Source organism: Pinus tabuliformis, chromosome 9 (assembly GCF_031772625.1).
Source record: "Pinus tabuliformis cultivar Carrire ecotype Pingquan chromosome 9, CPIR1, whole genome shotgun sequence".
Taxonomy (NCBI): Eukaryota; Viridiplantae; Streptophyta; class Pinopsida; order Pinales; family Pinaceae; genus Pinus; species Pinus tabuliformis.
In genome coordinates, this window is record NC_142307.1 from 856,328,673 (window position 1) to 856,344,847 (window position 16,175).

The window sequence follows — 16,175 nt, forward strand, 5'->3', positions numbered from 1 at the left end:
AAGTGGTTCATTCACTCATCACCAATAAGCAGGCAGGGATGATAATTCAGCTGGACATAGCGAAAGCCTATGATAAGCTTAGCTAGACGTACATAAGAGCAGTACTAAAGGCATATGGCTTCGACTATAATTGGATTAAGTGGGTCATGGCTCTAGTTACCACTGCTCGCTGTTCAATTCTTCTCAATGGCTCCCCCTCCAAAACCTTCAAGCCTACAAGAGGTCTCAGGCAAGGTGATCCTCTTTCCCCTTTCCTTTTCATTTTAATGATGGATGGGTTAGGTAGAGCAATCAGTTCTGCTAAGGCAGAGGGAAGAATTCAAGGTCTGAGACTCACTCGAGGCGGGGACACGGTGAAACATCAGCAATTGGTGGATGATACCATGCTTCAAGGCACACCTACAATCAAGGAAGCCAAAGCATTCAAGCTAATTCTGCATGAGTTTGCTATGGCAGCGGGTACTGAGGTAAGTCTTAATAAATCAAAGATTTTCTTTTTCAACACTGATATATTGATTCAAAGAAATCTTTCCAGGATTTTGGGCTTTCAGAGAGATTCATTGCCCTCGAAATATCTGGGAGTTCCCCTCACTGATAAATCGTTGCACAAGGACATCTAGGAGCCTGTTTTAAATAAATTGAAAGACAAAATCAACAAGTGGACAAACAAAGCCCTAGACCTAGCAGGGAGGTTGATTCTCACTAAGGCTATCCTCCAAACCATCCCTATCTATATGCAATCACACATTCCGACACCAACTAGGGTCAATATTCAAATACGAAACATTCAAAGAGAATTTCTCTAGGGAAAAGGTGAAGAAAAGAAGAAATGGGCCCTGGTGGCATGGGAAAGGGTAAGAAAACCTAAATCCTATGGTGGCCTAGGTCTACATGACCCAGAAATTCTAAACAGAGTTTTGGGAGCTAAAGTTTGGTGGAGATGGCTAAAGGAAATACAATCCCCCTAAGCAAAACTATGGATGCAAAAGTATGCAATGAATTGGCAAGATATGAACCTCATAAGAATGACAGGACAAGTAAAAGGTTCTCAAGTATGGAACAGGGCCCTAGTACAAAAACACAGTTTCTGGGAGATCAGAAACGGAAATTTGGCCTAGTTCTGGGAGGATAATTGGCAGCATGAAGGAAATCTCAGTAGTGAGGATTTAGTGAGTATCCAAACAGATACCATCAGCAAAGGATTAAGGAGGGTAAGTGACTTTTGGGACCAATCAAGGAACAATGGAAAACAGAGAATATGGAAACTTCCAGTTTACAATGAGATGAGCATATTGAATACTCAAGCTATAGCCCTTAAAGGTCTTTTGGAAAAAAGGCAAATCTTAACCTCAACCTCGGATGATCAATTAAGATGGGGAAAGAACAAGACAGGTCTCTTTACCCTTAAAGAGGCCAAAAGAATAGCCACAAGGCTTAACCTTCCAAGCAGTGACAAGACTTGGAAAGAAATCTGGGATAAACCTCATTGGATGAAGGTCAAACTGTTCAAGTGGCTGGTCCATCAGGGCAAGATTCTGACATGGGATAATCTAAGAAAAAGAGGCTTTGTTGGCCCCTCAAGATGTCACCTGTGTGGACAGCAGGAAGAAACCACAAATCATCTCCTTAACAGATGCTCCTTCACTGCCACACTATGGAACTGGGTTGGAGATGTCTTCGAGCAGACTGACAGGCACGAAGATGACATCATTACCACGCTGAAAAACTGGAGGAAAAATTTTTCAGATAATGATACAATCAACTCAGCCTGGGCATTGACTCCAGGGTTCTTAATCTGGAATGTATGGAAGGAGCACAACAACAAGATTTTTAAAGACAAAATGGGCCCGATAAGCAGCATCCTAAAGCTAATCCTTAAGCAACTCAAGGAGACTGTCCACATCCTGGGGGTGTTTCTACAGAAAAACCCTTAGGACACAAAAAGCCCAGAATCCTGGAAAAGTTGGAGCTACAGGTTCATCTCCCTCAATGAACTCTGCAGATCAACAAGGATACCTCAAAAGGAAAGGCTTTCTAGCAACCGCCTTCTCAAGGTTTTTTGAAATTTAAAATAGATGGAGCCTCGAAAGGAAATCCTGGAGAAGCAGGTTATGGAGGGGTCTTGAGAGATGAGGAGGGAAACACACAGGTCATCTTCTACAGTTATCTAGGGAAGGCAACCAACAATATGGCTGAGCTCATGGCGATGGCGCTATGCTTGGAAATATTGCTCAAGCACAACATACACAATGTCATCATTGAGGCTGACTCGGAATTAGTAATTAATTCGGTCAAGCGGATAAGTGCAGGAGCAACACCAAAGAAAATCTCAAGTCACTGGCGGCTTCTACAAGTCTACCAAAGAATTCAATCACACCTAAGAATCCTAAGAACTCTTAGGTTTGTGCATGTTCGCGGGAAAGCCAACAAAGTGGCGGATTGGCTTCCCAATGAGGGGGTTAGAAGTAAGCTCACAGACATGTGTTGCTTGTGGTAAGAGGTAACGAATGACAGAATGAGAGATGAATGCTCAGCGCAGGCCCTCAGCTACAGACAGCAATATCAGAATAGACAACGAGACAGTATTACACTTCATGTCAATGAAGCATAAGTATTTCTCAGAGGATGGGCACTGTAAGTTCTCACAAGAAGCCTAGACAGAGATAGTCAACGGGCCAGGGGATATCTGCCAAAAAGGAAAAAGCTATGAGGAAATGGGCTACCGTGAATAAGGACAATGAATGCCATCACAAATCCTAGGAAATTCCACGCACGAGATGACCCTTCCGGGGGAAGAAGAGAAAATACCACCCTCACTATGCGATATTCCTCAAGCTTATGGGTAGCGCGATTTTGACTGTGGTCGTCAGATCAGGAGGGGAGAGATCAACAACCACAGTTTGTCGTGCAAGTTCGTGGGTCTGGAAGGTCAAAACTGCTTATGGTTTACCACCTTCATCGAGCGCCCTAAAACCAAAAGATGCTTTTCATGAAAAACCAACGATGCCACTTAGAGAGCAACACGTGGCAGGGGACGGGAAAGGACAACCACCCTCATCGCGCGGTATTTATCGTGCTTTTAAGCCGCGCGATATGGATACTAGGCGTCGGATTAGAAGGAGAAGATTGACAACTAGCGATGGTCATGCAGGTTAGGGGTTATTCCGCGAGCTACTGCTTCGCACGATTTGGTTTTAGATCATCGGATAGAAAGGAGATAGATCATTGGTGGCTAACTTGGGGTCCACGTTCATACTTAAGGTTCTGGGGCTGTCTCGGCCTTGGTTTTAGTTTTTCAGACACGTTGTGTCTTCTTCCCTCTTCCTTTGTGGGGGTTTGCGCCTCGACGCGCTTGTTGTAAACTTTCTAATTTATTTTCCTGCCTAAGTCAATAGAAGGACCGTCTCTTGCCTAAGCCAAAAAAAGAAACCTTTTTCTTGGTGCCTCCCATGCTATCATTGTGCATCCCTTGCTCATTCAAATTGTGTCTCCAAGAGCCACATCAAATTTCTCTTATAATCTCTCATTGACGAATCAACAACTACGATCTAATCACAATCGATAGCTAAAATCATATTGACCCCATCAAATCACTTTTCTAGAAGTCACTAGAGAGAAATCAACTTGTCTCAATTAATATTGATTAATTTAAAAAACTCCCTAAGTTAGACTTAGGAAAATAATTAAAAACTAGTCAATAATCTAATTAAGACATTTTCACTTAAAAAAATAAACTAGGCTTGGAGATAATTAATCCAATTATGTTCCTAGCCTCATTGACACCACTTGAGACTAGAACACCTGTCTGAGCTACACAAACTAACACAACAAAGCAATCCAAGAGGAAAGATACCAAATGTGTGGCAACATGTTTCAGCCCTCTAGGGAAATCTTATGAAGCATAAAACGGCTCAAAAATGTGCTTTATGACAACAATAAATATTCCCTATCTTCTTCAAGTTCAATGTTGAAACCCTTAATAGATTCAGCCTTGACTTATGTCAAATATCTAGTAAAGCTTTTAATACTCAAAATGTTTGAAATTTTACTTGAAGACATTGCCTCCAGTGCTATTGGAACCGATGCTTGTCAGACTAGTTTAGAGGCAAAACTGGTCCGATTGGTTGGTCCAAACTGGCCTTATTTCGCTGAACCGACCAGTTCTAGAGGACTTCATAAAACATGACAAAAGACCCACGAAACTCAAATTTGTTTTAAAAAACAATAATTTATGAGTGGGGAAGCCAAATACTCAACCCTAGGGACCTGCTAATACAATTTTTATCTTTCATGTTCATCCGTTTACTTGAATTTTCAACATGAACATTAATTGTTTCAAAATGTTTGAGAGTGGTTCCAACTTCATTGGATTTCATATGGGGTGAGTAGAATTTTAAATCCCATTCAAAATTCGGCCAACTCGACAGGTTTAAAGATTTCAGGATTTACAAAATTGCAAAGTTTCCAATGGGTTTTGTGATGTATGAGGGTATGGAACTAGCATTTAATCAAGAGCACCAAGTCCTTTATGTACCTTGATTTTGGTGGCATTGATTGTTGAACTCCTCTGTCATGACCCTAGTAAAAATGTACCCTTCACTCATGCAAAACCTTTGATTTGGCATGTTAAGATTTGTCAATCTTATACTAATGCTTAGAGGATGATATTGATGATGAGGATCCCAATATAGGCAATGATTTTGATGATATGTAGTTTATTTATTGTAGCATGATTTTTTTTGTACTCTAGAGACCATTTAAAGCCCTCTTTGTTGATGTATTTTTGGTTCAGAGATGGATTGCACTCAGTGTTATTTTGGTTATAAGCACCCTTGCTATATATATATATATGGAACTTTAATATTTGTGCATAATGGTTTGAATTCATATGGATGCACATGCATGCGTGTGTGTTCAAAATTTGAATATTTTATGTATTTTTTCATCAACCAATTTTTGGGTCCAATTTTTTTTCTGGTTTTGGGTTTCACTGGTTCGATGACCAATTGTTAATTTTAGAGAAAAAAAACAATGGTATGTTCTATGCTTTAGCACAATTTACTTCAATGTTTAGTAGTCCAATGACAATTTCCAATTATATCCAATAGCAATCACATTGACAGTAAATGCAGATAAAACATAAAAACAAGTGCAGAAGACAAGCCAAGACAAGAGGACACAAAATATGGCAGATGTCAAAGACAAACCCCAATGTGGGGAAACCCTTTGATCAAATCTTCTTATTATTCTTCATAGTTCAGTAGAGAGAGAGAGAGTACAAATATCAAATCAGCAGTCAACTGCAGCCCTAACTAGAAAGTCAACGGTGGTCAAAACAGCTCCAAAATGTCCTCTAAGCAGCTCGGTCAACAGCAGAAAAATCTGGCCTTCCAAGAGGGTCAAGGTCAGCCCAAAATAGATCGGTCAAACCAGTCAAAGGAGAGAGAAAACCCTGCTGTAATTCTTCAGTCAAATCAGAAAGTCAACACTGAAGTCAACTTGGTCAAACTGTCCCCAAACACCTTGAAAACCATGCCAATCAATGCAGCCTTCAGAAATCAGAATTTTGCCCCCAGATCGAAGTCAAAGCATGGTCAAATAGTCCAAGTCAATGCTGGTCAACGCTTCCCTGTTCCCTGAAAATTTCGGCCTCCAAAACAGTCCAGAAATTCAGCCTCCTGCCACACGTGCGAAGAAGAGAGAGGTTGTCCTTGAGTTGTACGAACCAATCAAGAGAGGAGAGAGAAGATGATGTGATGTGTTGAGATGATGTCCAAATGAGAGAGAGGTCACTCCTATTTATACACTTCGTTGAGGGTGAGGAGACACATCCATTGGGCTTCAAGGGCCTACATTTGACTGAGGCCAACCTTGACAATTTGTCCATGAGAAAGAATAAATTCGGAATTCCATTTCTGCTTGCTAGAATGAGATGATCTTTATATCAAAATTGGACCTTTCGAAAAGAGGAATCCAATGCAATAATCATCTTCATCATATGAGCTGTCCTAAGGTGTAACTTGGCCCTAGTTGCCAATTTTAACAGGATCCCAATACAGGCAATGATTTTGATGATATGTAGTTATTTATTGTAGCATGATTTTTTTGTACTCTAGAGACCATTTAGAGCCCTATTTGTTGTTGTATTTTTGGTTCAGAGATGGATTGCACTCAGTGCTATTTTGGTTATAGGCACCCTTGCTATATATATATATATATGGAACTTTAATATTTGTGCATAATGGTTTGAATTCATATGGATGCACATGTGTGTGTGCATTCAAAATTTGAATATTTTATGTATTTTTTCATCAACCAGTTCTTGGGTTCAATTTTTTTTCTGGTTTTGGGTTTGACTGGTTCGATGACCAGTTTGGTTCTGATAAAACATTGATTGCCTCCAGTCCTTCAATGTACTCAAACATTAGAATTTAATATTCATCAGATGAAAAGCTATAAAACCGTGTGGCAGTTTGTGCTGTCAGGAAACCATAGAATTTAATATTCATCAGATCAATAAAGTTGAATCAAATGTCATCAAATAATATAGGATAACTGATCAGAATCCATAGAAAAATTCAAAACCAACTCTAAAATCCAAAATCTCCAAAAAAAGGGACTTTAGGGTAGAAAAGACCCAACCTTTGTTGAACCAATTCCATCAACCCTTGTTTCAATAATGTTACCATGTTGATCAATTCTTTTCTTGATTATATTGTGTTTCTGCAGGCAAAATGCAATATATGAGTTCAACATTCAAACAGAAAAGCATTCACTTGACATCATGAAATTGGGATTCCAGTTTGAAAACCACTGATTATAAGCAGACTGTTATATTTAGTATTTACATCTTCGATGCCATAATATCCCATTACACTTATCCACACATATATCTAATGACTTCTATAATAGCATGACTATAAAATATAACATCAAATCTCGCCTGGAACCAGGAAAACGGTGCAGGCTTTCAAAATAACACTATAAAATGTTCAGGAAATCGGTAAGAGAGATGTTTTGAAATGATCTTTTCAGTTTTATTTTAATTTTATTGTTTTTTTAATTATTTATTTCATTCTCTTTAGTCTTGAAACAATGGTTAGGATAACCATGTAAGTGGTGCAGGATTTGGAAACGACAGTTTCAAAATTTCAGGAAACAGGTAAAGTACACACCTGAAAATAGATGTATATACTTTCAAGTTTTTTTTTAGATAACCAGGTAAGTGCTGCAGGATTTGGAAACAACAGTTTCAAAATTTCAGGAAACAGGCAAAGTAGACACCTGAAAATAGATGTATATACTTGCAGGTTTTTTTTTAGATTTCAGCGTTGCTCATTTATCTATTATGAATTATTGCTTTATTTCTCCATTTTTTGAAGAAGTGGTGAGACCAATCCAGTGCTTACTAAATCGAAAAGAAAAAAAAACTGCTTTAACTGTCCAAATCCTTCCTGGAATCTGCTAAGAAAGATTTAGGAAACTTTTCAAAAAGATTTCCCCACACGAAACTTCTGGTAAATTTCTGTATAGAAATCTCTCCTATATAGAAACAAGCCCTGGTTGAAATATTTCAGTTAATTTTGATCTCTCAATTGTAACAGCATGTGTTCTATGTCTCATATCAAGGGGTGAAAGTTTACACGTCTTCAGTTTAACCCCAATTTCACTATTATTTCTTTGTACTTTTCCCTTGGAGAGGAGATGTCTTAGGCATTTTTTAATTTTCCATTATTACTTCTTGTAATTCCAAGTTCCACAGGCAGATTTTTGTTATTGGCACAATTTCCAAGTGATCTCCTAAATTTTTCTTGGCAAGAATGTTGACCTGAGAAGATTTTTTTCCTCTTTCCTGGAAGATGCCCGTTTTGTAAAAGAGACCAAAGCATGCATCTGCAGAAAAGAGATATAGGAGAAAACATGCACAATACCAACTTATAAACAAGTATAACATAAGCATCTGCTGCAAAATAAAACAGAAGGCAGGAAAGACATCACATGTGTCCACAAAAAACCACAAAAGCTATCAATAGCGCATGTAAACTATAAATATATACATGTAATCAACGGAATGAAGTAAGCATCATTCTTGGAAGTTGAAAGAAGAAAAATAGGAAAGGTAATGCACAGTCAATTTCTTAAGAACTGGTGCCCCGCTAACCATTACATAGATGATGTACAAGTCTCATACAGATGCAAGTTTGATTTGAATGCAGCATCAACCATCATTTACATCATTAACAGCATGCATTCACCTAAGGACCACGGAAATACTTATATACTCATTTCATGATGGATATAATCATCTTTAGGGTGACCTCAAGATGAATGTACTATATGGATACAGTGAATTTCAATGCTATCAGCAGATATTCTCTGAACGTCCAGAATCAAAAGCCTCATAGTGAGAAAATTGGTGATAATACCATCATCTCTTGATACATGTGCCCTTATTGATGCGGCTCTATAAGAATGTTTCCCAGTGAATCATGCATCTGACATTTCTATGGTACAACTCTGGACAAACTATAAAATCCCAATTAATCTAACAGTAGTCTAGCAGTGTTTCTGCCACATTGATAAGCAACAGTTGAAAATAGAATACCATAAGGAGAGTTTTGCATGTATTTCGAGTCATCTCTGTCAACAATTATATCCAGCAAAGGGCAGTTTCAATGCAGAAGAACACTAAAAACAATAAGCCAACATATATAAGAAAAATAAAGAGGGATCATTTTGCTTTACTGTTGGAGAAGCAAACAGCAAGCTCCAACATTTTGTTGATGTATATTATTGTATGACTTTAACAATAGCAATGGCATCATGTGAACACTTTACAGGTTAAATCAGTTAATGTTTGTAATGAACATAAATATAAGAAAAATCAATATTAATATTTACATTAATAATTGAAGTGACACATACGAAGGGACATGACCTAATCAAGGGAAATGACCCATCAACCACCGTGCCTAGTCAATGTGTTGTGCATGAGTTTGATTTGTGACCATTACAAGTTATTGTTTATTCCAGGGTCACAACATTCAATATTGCACAGAAAACAAGGTGCTTGCTGACAAATACAAGCAGTGAGGTGGAATACTCAACAGATTATATTTATTAAATTTTAGAAAATCAGGCAGCAAAGATAAACACCAGCCAAAGTTGGATACAGCATTATACAGTCACCCCAACATCATCCACATTGCAGAAACAAAAAAATTCAGAGAAATCGAGAAAATCCAGTGTTGAAGACGCCGCACGTTTTTTGCAAGAAACGACAGTTAGATAACCCAGCAAGAAACACAGGGCACAGAGTTGTGGAAGACACCCAGGACATGATTTGACATCAGAAAATGAGATGCCTCCTGCAAAGAGAGTGATAAGTGACTAATATGTTGAAGAAGCTGGATTACAAAGAGGTAAGGGATGGGCAATGACATTTTTCAAATATTTTATTTCTTTCAAACGGTATTCATTAATGAGTGCTAAATAGAGACATGTTTAATGAAGAAAAATTTGACACCTTTGTTCAAATCCATTAGCAAACGTTTCAAAATTCAAGCCATGGATACTGGCAAGATAAAAATATCTTTTAAATATTAAATAACTCGAAATGGCCAGGTGGCGAAAGTAGGGTTTCAAGAAGCAATCAAGAAATGACCACATCATGGAAAATACATGTAATATCCCCTATGGATAAATTGCCTATGGGAGGACAAAGTAGCATATCCAACCCCGTAGGCTATAGTCTTGATAAAGTGGGAAAACCAAATTATCCAATGTTTTGGAGCAACATTGGATAAATTTTGGGGCAGCTGGGGCAAACAGCCCAAATTGGGGGTTACACTTGCAACCCCTCACATTAGAGAGGACCCCATAAGGAAATCTATAACCATAGAGGAGTTGGAATCATTTTGGATCATCAATTTGGATTGGATATCTCCGTTTTCTTGAGTTGAGGCTAAGATTTTTAAAACCCCCCTTCTTCATGATTAGTTTCAGTGGACGTGATCCCACTCTACCTAATCATTTGTCTAGTTTCAGTGGAGCTGATCCCACCCTACCTAGACACCTATTTTCCTTGTTCTGGCACAGAATATTCCTTGGAGCAGCTCAGGTCTGGTCTGACAAGTAAGGAAGTAGTTTTCTGTGGTCAAACGAAGCTGTTCAAGGGCGGCCGAAGTCATTCCTGTGGCCTCTCTTGGAGCAAAGGTCAAACCGTATCCTTTAACCGCAGGACCCCCTTGATCTGAAACAGCAAGGCAATTCTGGATATCTTGTAGTAAAGGATATCTCTGTGACGTCCAAGCTGAGGGGAATCAAACAGCGAAGGCCCCTCATCTGGTTATCTTGCAAACAGGAGGAGTTTTCTGCGAGATTCTACTTGGAGAAGAAACTACTCATTCCACCACTCTCTCCCTGGGGCAAACGACAAGCTATATGCATCAAGGGCAGCGAAAGCTCTAGGGCATTGGCTGTGGTCAGCTGACCCTCCTGAGGCTGTTAGGACTGCGTCATAATCTAATGAACCTCCCTGCGGCTGCTTAGGGTAATGGATCAGCCTATTAGACCTCCCTGAGGCTGTGGCACACCTTCCTCTGGTTATTTGAAGGGCAGCAGATCAGTTCTGAGCATTCTCTGTGGAAGCAGTCCTGTGAGGACAGATCTCTGGGGACAGATTAGGTTGCAGAGGAGTTTGAGGAAGGCTGCAGCCTAGACTTCACAAGGGTTGTGGATATGCACAGGAGTAAAGGAGTCTGGAAGGAAGAACTAGGTAAACAGCCAAACGGCCAGTCCAGTTAGGCTGTCATTAGATGGCCAGACTCTCTGTATGCTGAAATCAGTTTGCTAAGTGGATCAAATGCTTCTGTAACTTAGTTTGAATTATGGAATCAGTACTGTTGCTTAGATATTGGTTACTGCTGTAAGCATGAAAGTCGACAATTTACATTGCATAGATAACTGCTGTTGATATAACAAGTCTTAGTAGATCAGATAGATGAGAATAACCTGATGTGTACTGTCATCTGCATTATTGTATGATTTATCTTATCTCTGCCTAAAGATGAAATGTGCTGTAAATTATCATATCATCTTTACAACCCTAAGGGTAAAAATTATCCTAGGACATTACAATAGGCATAAATACTTGAGCAATGTTATCCATAGTAAACTGATCATCAAACCAATCAAACCCAGAAACTAGAACTGGACAAAAACTAGAAAAATATCCGGACCAAAATCCCAGTTGACCAAAAAATACATAAAATATTTAATATATATATATATATATATATATATATATATATATATATATATCATCCAAGACTATGATGCTTGATTCAAATGTCTTGCTCAAGCATTCCTTCAAAAAATCACATACCTTCACAAGCCTTCCAAATTAAGAGAAGAAGAGTAGCTCTGTTGATTTTGTAGCCTTGAAAGGTCTTCTACATTGGTGTCTTAGCATGTAGAAGATATTTGATTGCCTCTTTAGGTTCTTGCTTGGTGAAGTGATTTTATGATTCCTTTCCTAAGGTTAACTTAATCAATAATTAATTATTGTGGACTATTAGTCAAAGGTCTTAAGGATAAATAATAAAATTATTTAAGTGACTTGGAAACAATCTCAACTGTTGATCTCAAGTGAGGCTTAGGATTTAATCCTAGCCATTGATCACTTAGGAGATTAGGGTTAGGGATTTTGGCTTAATGAAATTATAAAATAAGCCTAAGGGAGAGGTGAAGACACACAAAAGCAAAGCAACCTATTTTCTCTAGAGTGAGAGGCTTGCCACTTGACTAGATTGAAGATAAGTGAAGAGAAGTGCAGCAGGGAATTTCGGGAGAAATTGAGGGCATCGAGTTAAGGAAAGAGAGAGGTTGAGTTGCTAAAGAGGAGGGTCGAATTGTGGAGGAGGCTGAAATATCCAGAGAGGCTGATTTTCTCAAGTCTGCAGGGGCCGTACGAGGTGAGAAGAAATTGCAGGTGATACAGGTCTAATTCTCCACGGCCAAGTTTCTTTAGGAGGGTCAATTTCCAGACACAAATTTTCCCAGTGGGGCCGAGTTTCCAGGTTCCCAGCAGTTGTATTTTTCTATGTATTTCATGTGGATCCGGGCCCAGATTTTCTTGATAAATTTAATATGCAGGAAAATTGTATTGGGTGCAAATTTGCTGTCATAGTGTGATTGATCCCTCCATTTATTTCCACTGCATTTTATTTTCTGAGATAATATACCAGTGTGTTTATTTTATGAGCAATTTCAGAAATTTTTGAGATAAATATTTTCTGGGTTCTTAATAAATTGTTGAAGTAAAGTAAATCAGATCTGGTATAAAAGAATTTAACAAGCTCCAATAGTCCAAAACAGATCCTAACAGCAGAAAAACAGCTCTATAACAGCCCCAAAAAAATTGAAAATCAACCCTTGAATCAACTCCAAACCAGCCCAAGAACTTCTTAAAATAATCCCTGGAATGAGCTCAACACTCTCCAAATCAGTACAACAAATTCTTCAAAACAACTCTTCCATCAGTTCTCCAAATCAGCCCAAGAAACTAAGCTTGAAAATTCCAAATAAGCTCAAACGAATTGTATGAGTGAAATGGAGGGTGGGAAAATCTTTAAATAGAATTAATGGGGGTTTAGGGTTGACTTCAGTGTATTCATTTTTTGTGTGGTCCCTAGCCTTGGTGCTATGGCTCCATACAAAACCAGCCAATTTGGCTATTCATGTACTGGAACCCACCATTTGAAATTCTCTACCTTGAACTGAACTGGTACGGCCCCGTAACTAGTCATACCAGCTGGTTTTACCAGTTTCCTTATACGTGAGCAATGTTTTAAGACTCTGACTTGGCCGAGGGTCGACTCCAACTCGGTATCGACTCGGCCTGCTCGATTTCAATGACTCGGTCATTGTAAAAAATACATTAAATATTTATTTTTTTTATAAAAAAACATAATTTTAAAGATTTTCATTCATGTATCCAGACACACAACATTATAATATAGATGGAAGACAACATATGATCAAAGTAGGCTCATGAATATATCCATTATATCAAAATGGCACCCAGTGCACTGTCCAATGGCAATACATAAATGATCAAAGATTCAAAACAAAAAACAAATAACCAAGGAGGCTAGAAATGGCCTCTACAACAAAAGTAAACTGTGACCAGTGGTCCAATACTACTGGCTAGTAGCTACTGCCGGAGGAGCCAAGATCATGTCGATCAATCTCTGGACCATCATCAAAGTCAGGCAGGGGGCCCCATGGCTCCTCCTCATCATCATCATCTCCAACTGCAACTATAGAAGTGGTACCACTAGCAGGCTGTGCAACTGCAGCAGATGCAAGCTGAGATAGAGAAGATATGTGGTTGCGCTTCTGTCGTGGCTGAGCAGAGGAAGCGCCTGCAACTGGAGTCCTTATGGTTGTGAGACTGAGGCTGGTAGTACAGGTGGATCGGGATCTGCATTCAACTAAACATCATGTTCGAGTGATGCCTCCATATCAAAATCTAAATCAAGATCCTCATCAGGATCAAGCTCTACTGGTTGACTCTCCACTACCCAATCTGATGTTGGATCAATGTCTTCCAACACAATGGGATTTGAATCAGGTCTTTTGTTCAGCAATTGGTTTCGTCTGAGCTGGAGGTTGTATTGGACATAGACTAGATCATTTAACCGTTTTTGATCCAAACGATTTCTCTTCTTTGTGTGAATCCTCTCAAAGACAGACCAATTGCACTCACACCCAGTAGCACTGCAAGTTTGACTCAAAATATGAATTGCAAATTTCTGCAATTCAGGACAATGGCCACCAAAAGCCTCCCACCATTGTGTTGCAAAAACATAGGAGTGTAATGAGTTAGCTCAACAAAATTACAAATTATATACAACTTTCAATTTCAAATAATAAACAATTTAACAAAATTTTAAAAAAAATTAAAACTATTAAGAATTTGAAAATTGAATTTTTTGTTTCTCTAGCTCATCTGCTTCTCTTGCAATCTTTGCTAGGTTCTTCCCAAAGGTACCTGAGGCATTGCTAAAGGTCGTGACCTGTTGGTGTATCTACATCTGATCAGACTCCAATGGGGTCATGCGATCAATGCAGTCAATCAGTCCATCTCTGACCTCCCCCCTCAAAGCTCTTGACTCCTTACCTTTATAATGATACCGTGGGTTCAAAAAATACCCAGCTGCATGTATAGAGCGATGGAGTTGATTGTTCCATCTTTCATCAATGATTTGCCCAAATGGGCCCATACTTAGCCACTCTATCCTTGTATGCCCTCTTTATTTGCTCCTTTGCTTGATCCATAGCCTCATAAATGAAGCCCATAGCCAACCTTTCCCCATCTACCAACCGCAACACCTTAACCAGTGGCTCATCAAGCTTCACAATCTTTGCTGCCTTTCTCCAAAAAGTTTCTTCATGAACTTTCTTTTTCAATTCTTTGCCTTCCAATTTGTGAGACCAATTGCTTTGATTCCATTCGTCACTGGAAAACATCTTTTGCAAGTTTCTATTTTGGGAAAGCATAGATTGCAATGTCAAAAAATGAGTAGCAAATCTAGTGATGGCAGGCCTAATAATATCCCTGCCCCCAGTGTGTTTCCTCATGAGGCTCAAAATCCATGAATGATTGTAGATAAAAAAAATTATGCTTTTGGCATGATCTACAATGTTTTTGACCCAATCTATATTTCCAATATCCTCAAGCATAAGGCCTATGCAATGTGCAGCACATGGGGTCCAAAAGATGGTCTTGTGTTTTTCCTCTAACAGTTTACCAGCAAGAACATAGTTAGAGGCATTATCTGTGATGACTTGAACAACATTAGCCACCCCCACCTCCTCAACAACCTGATCCAATAGCTGAAACAACAATTGCCCATCTTTTACCTTATAAGATGCATCAACTGATTTTAAAAACATGGCTCCCCATGGGCAGAAGACAAGAAAGTTTATGATGGTACGGTTTCTTTGATTTGTCCATCCATCTGACATGATGGTACATCCTGTTCTTGCCCATGACTCCTTGAAATCTTTCAAATACTCATTAATGGAGGCAATTTCTTTCTGCAAATGATACCCCCTTAGCTCATGCATAGTAGGGCCTTTGAAGCCTTTTCCAACAGCATGTATGGCATCAAACATAGGCTCATAATATGGTGAACGGGAAGCATTGAAGGGGATATCAGCATCATACTACCATCTAGCTATGTAATCACAAGTAGCCTTCCTCAATTCTTTCTTCCAATGGTCATCTAAAGTGGGTTGCATTTGACTTTTACTAGCTTGAGGACCATGTGCATCTGATGGAGAGGAGGGAGTGAAATAACTTTTGATATCACCCATTTTCATTCTACCCTTTCCCTTATCTTGAACAGAACCAAAAGAGGGAGGAACATATGGGAAAGGGTTGGATGCATCAGTATGAGGGATAGAGGAAGAACCCTCAAAATCATAATGGGGGTTGGTAGCCATAATTTCTTGTATCTCCCTCTTCCTCCCAATTTCAGCCTCTAACTCTTTTTGCCTAGCCTTATCTTCTTTAAACTTCTCAAAGTTGGCTAACAATTGCTTCCTAATCTCCCCAATTTCTGGTGAGGTACATGGAGTAATTTGACCTCTAATCCCCGCCAAGTGTTGTTTCAGCCTATTAATGCCCCCAGGACCTTCCTTAATTTTCCTTTGGCAAAATTTGCAATGCATTTGACTATCAACCATTTCAACATATGCCCAAGCAGGATCTCTAACTCTGCGTGCCATTTTTTGACTAGGAAATGAAAGCAAACAATCTGAAAATGAAAAAAAAAAAACATTGATTCAATGTTCATTTCCTTCACAAAAAACACTCTCTAGGCTTTCTAGATATGCACCTAAAATTTAATAAGCAAAAACAGATTTGTACAAGTGAAAAAAAATACCTCTAGGCACAAACTGCCTCCTCAAGCTTGCTCCAAAAATCAACTCCTCAATGCTGCTCCAAATGGCTACGCAAGAAGCTCCTCACTCCAGCTACAATGCTTGCCCAAGACTCCTCACTGCTGCTCCAAAAACAAACTGAAGAACTGCTCACTAACTCTCACTGAAGTTCTCACTCAAATGCATGAGATGGCTGTGAGAGAATGAGAGCATTTGAGTGA

At 39.0% G+C, this 16,175-nt stretch overlaps 1 protein-coding gene across 4 annotated transcripts in view; it reads right to left on the reverse strand.

Annotated features, from left to right (window-relative positions):
* Nucleotides 1-16,175, reverse strand: part of LOC149151482 (uncharacterized) — a 157,231-nt gene that overhangs the window by 97,835 nt on the left and 43,221 nt on the right. For all 4 annotated transcript variants that reach the window (XM_089438486.1, XM_089438484.1, XM_089438485.1 and 1 more), the window contains exon 5: nt 6,643-6,723. In XM_089438486.1, coding sequence (XP_089294612.1) covers nt 6,643-6,723 — 81 coding nt within the window. The remainder of the gene's footprint in view (nt 1-6,642; nt 6,724-16,175) is intronic.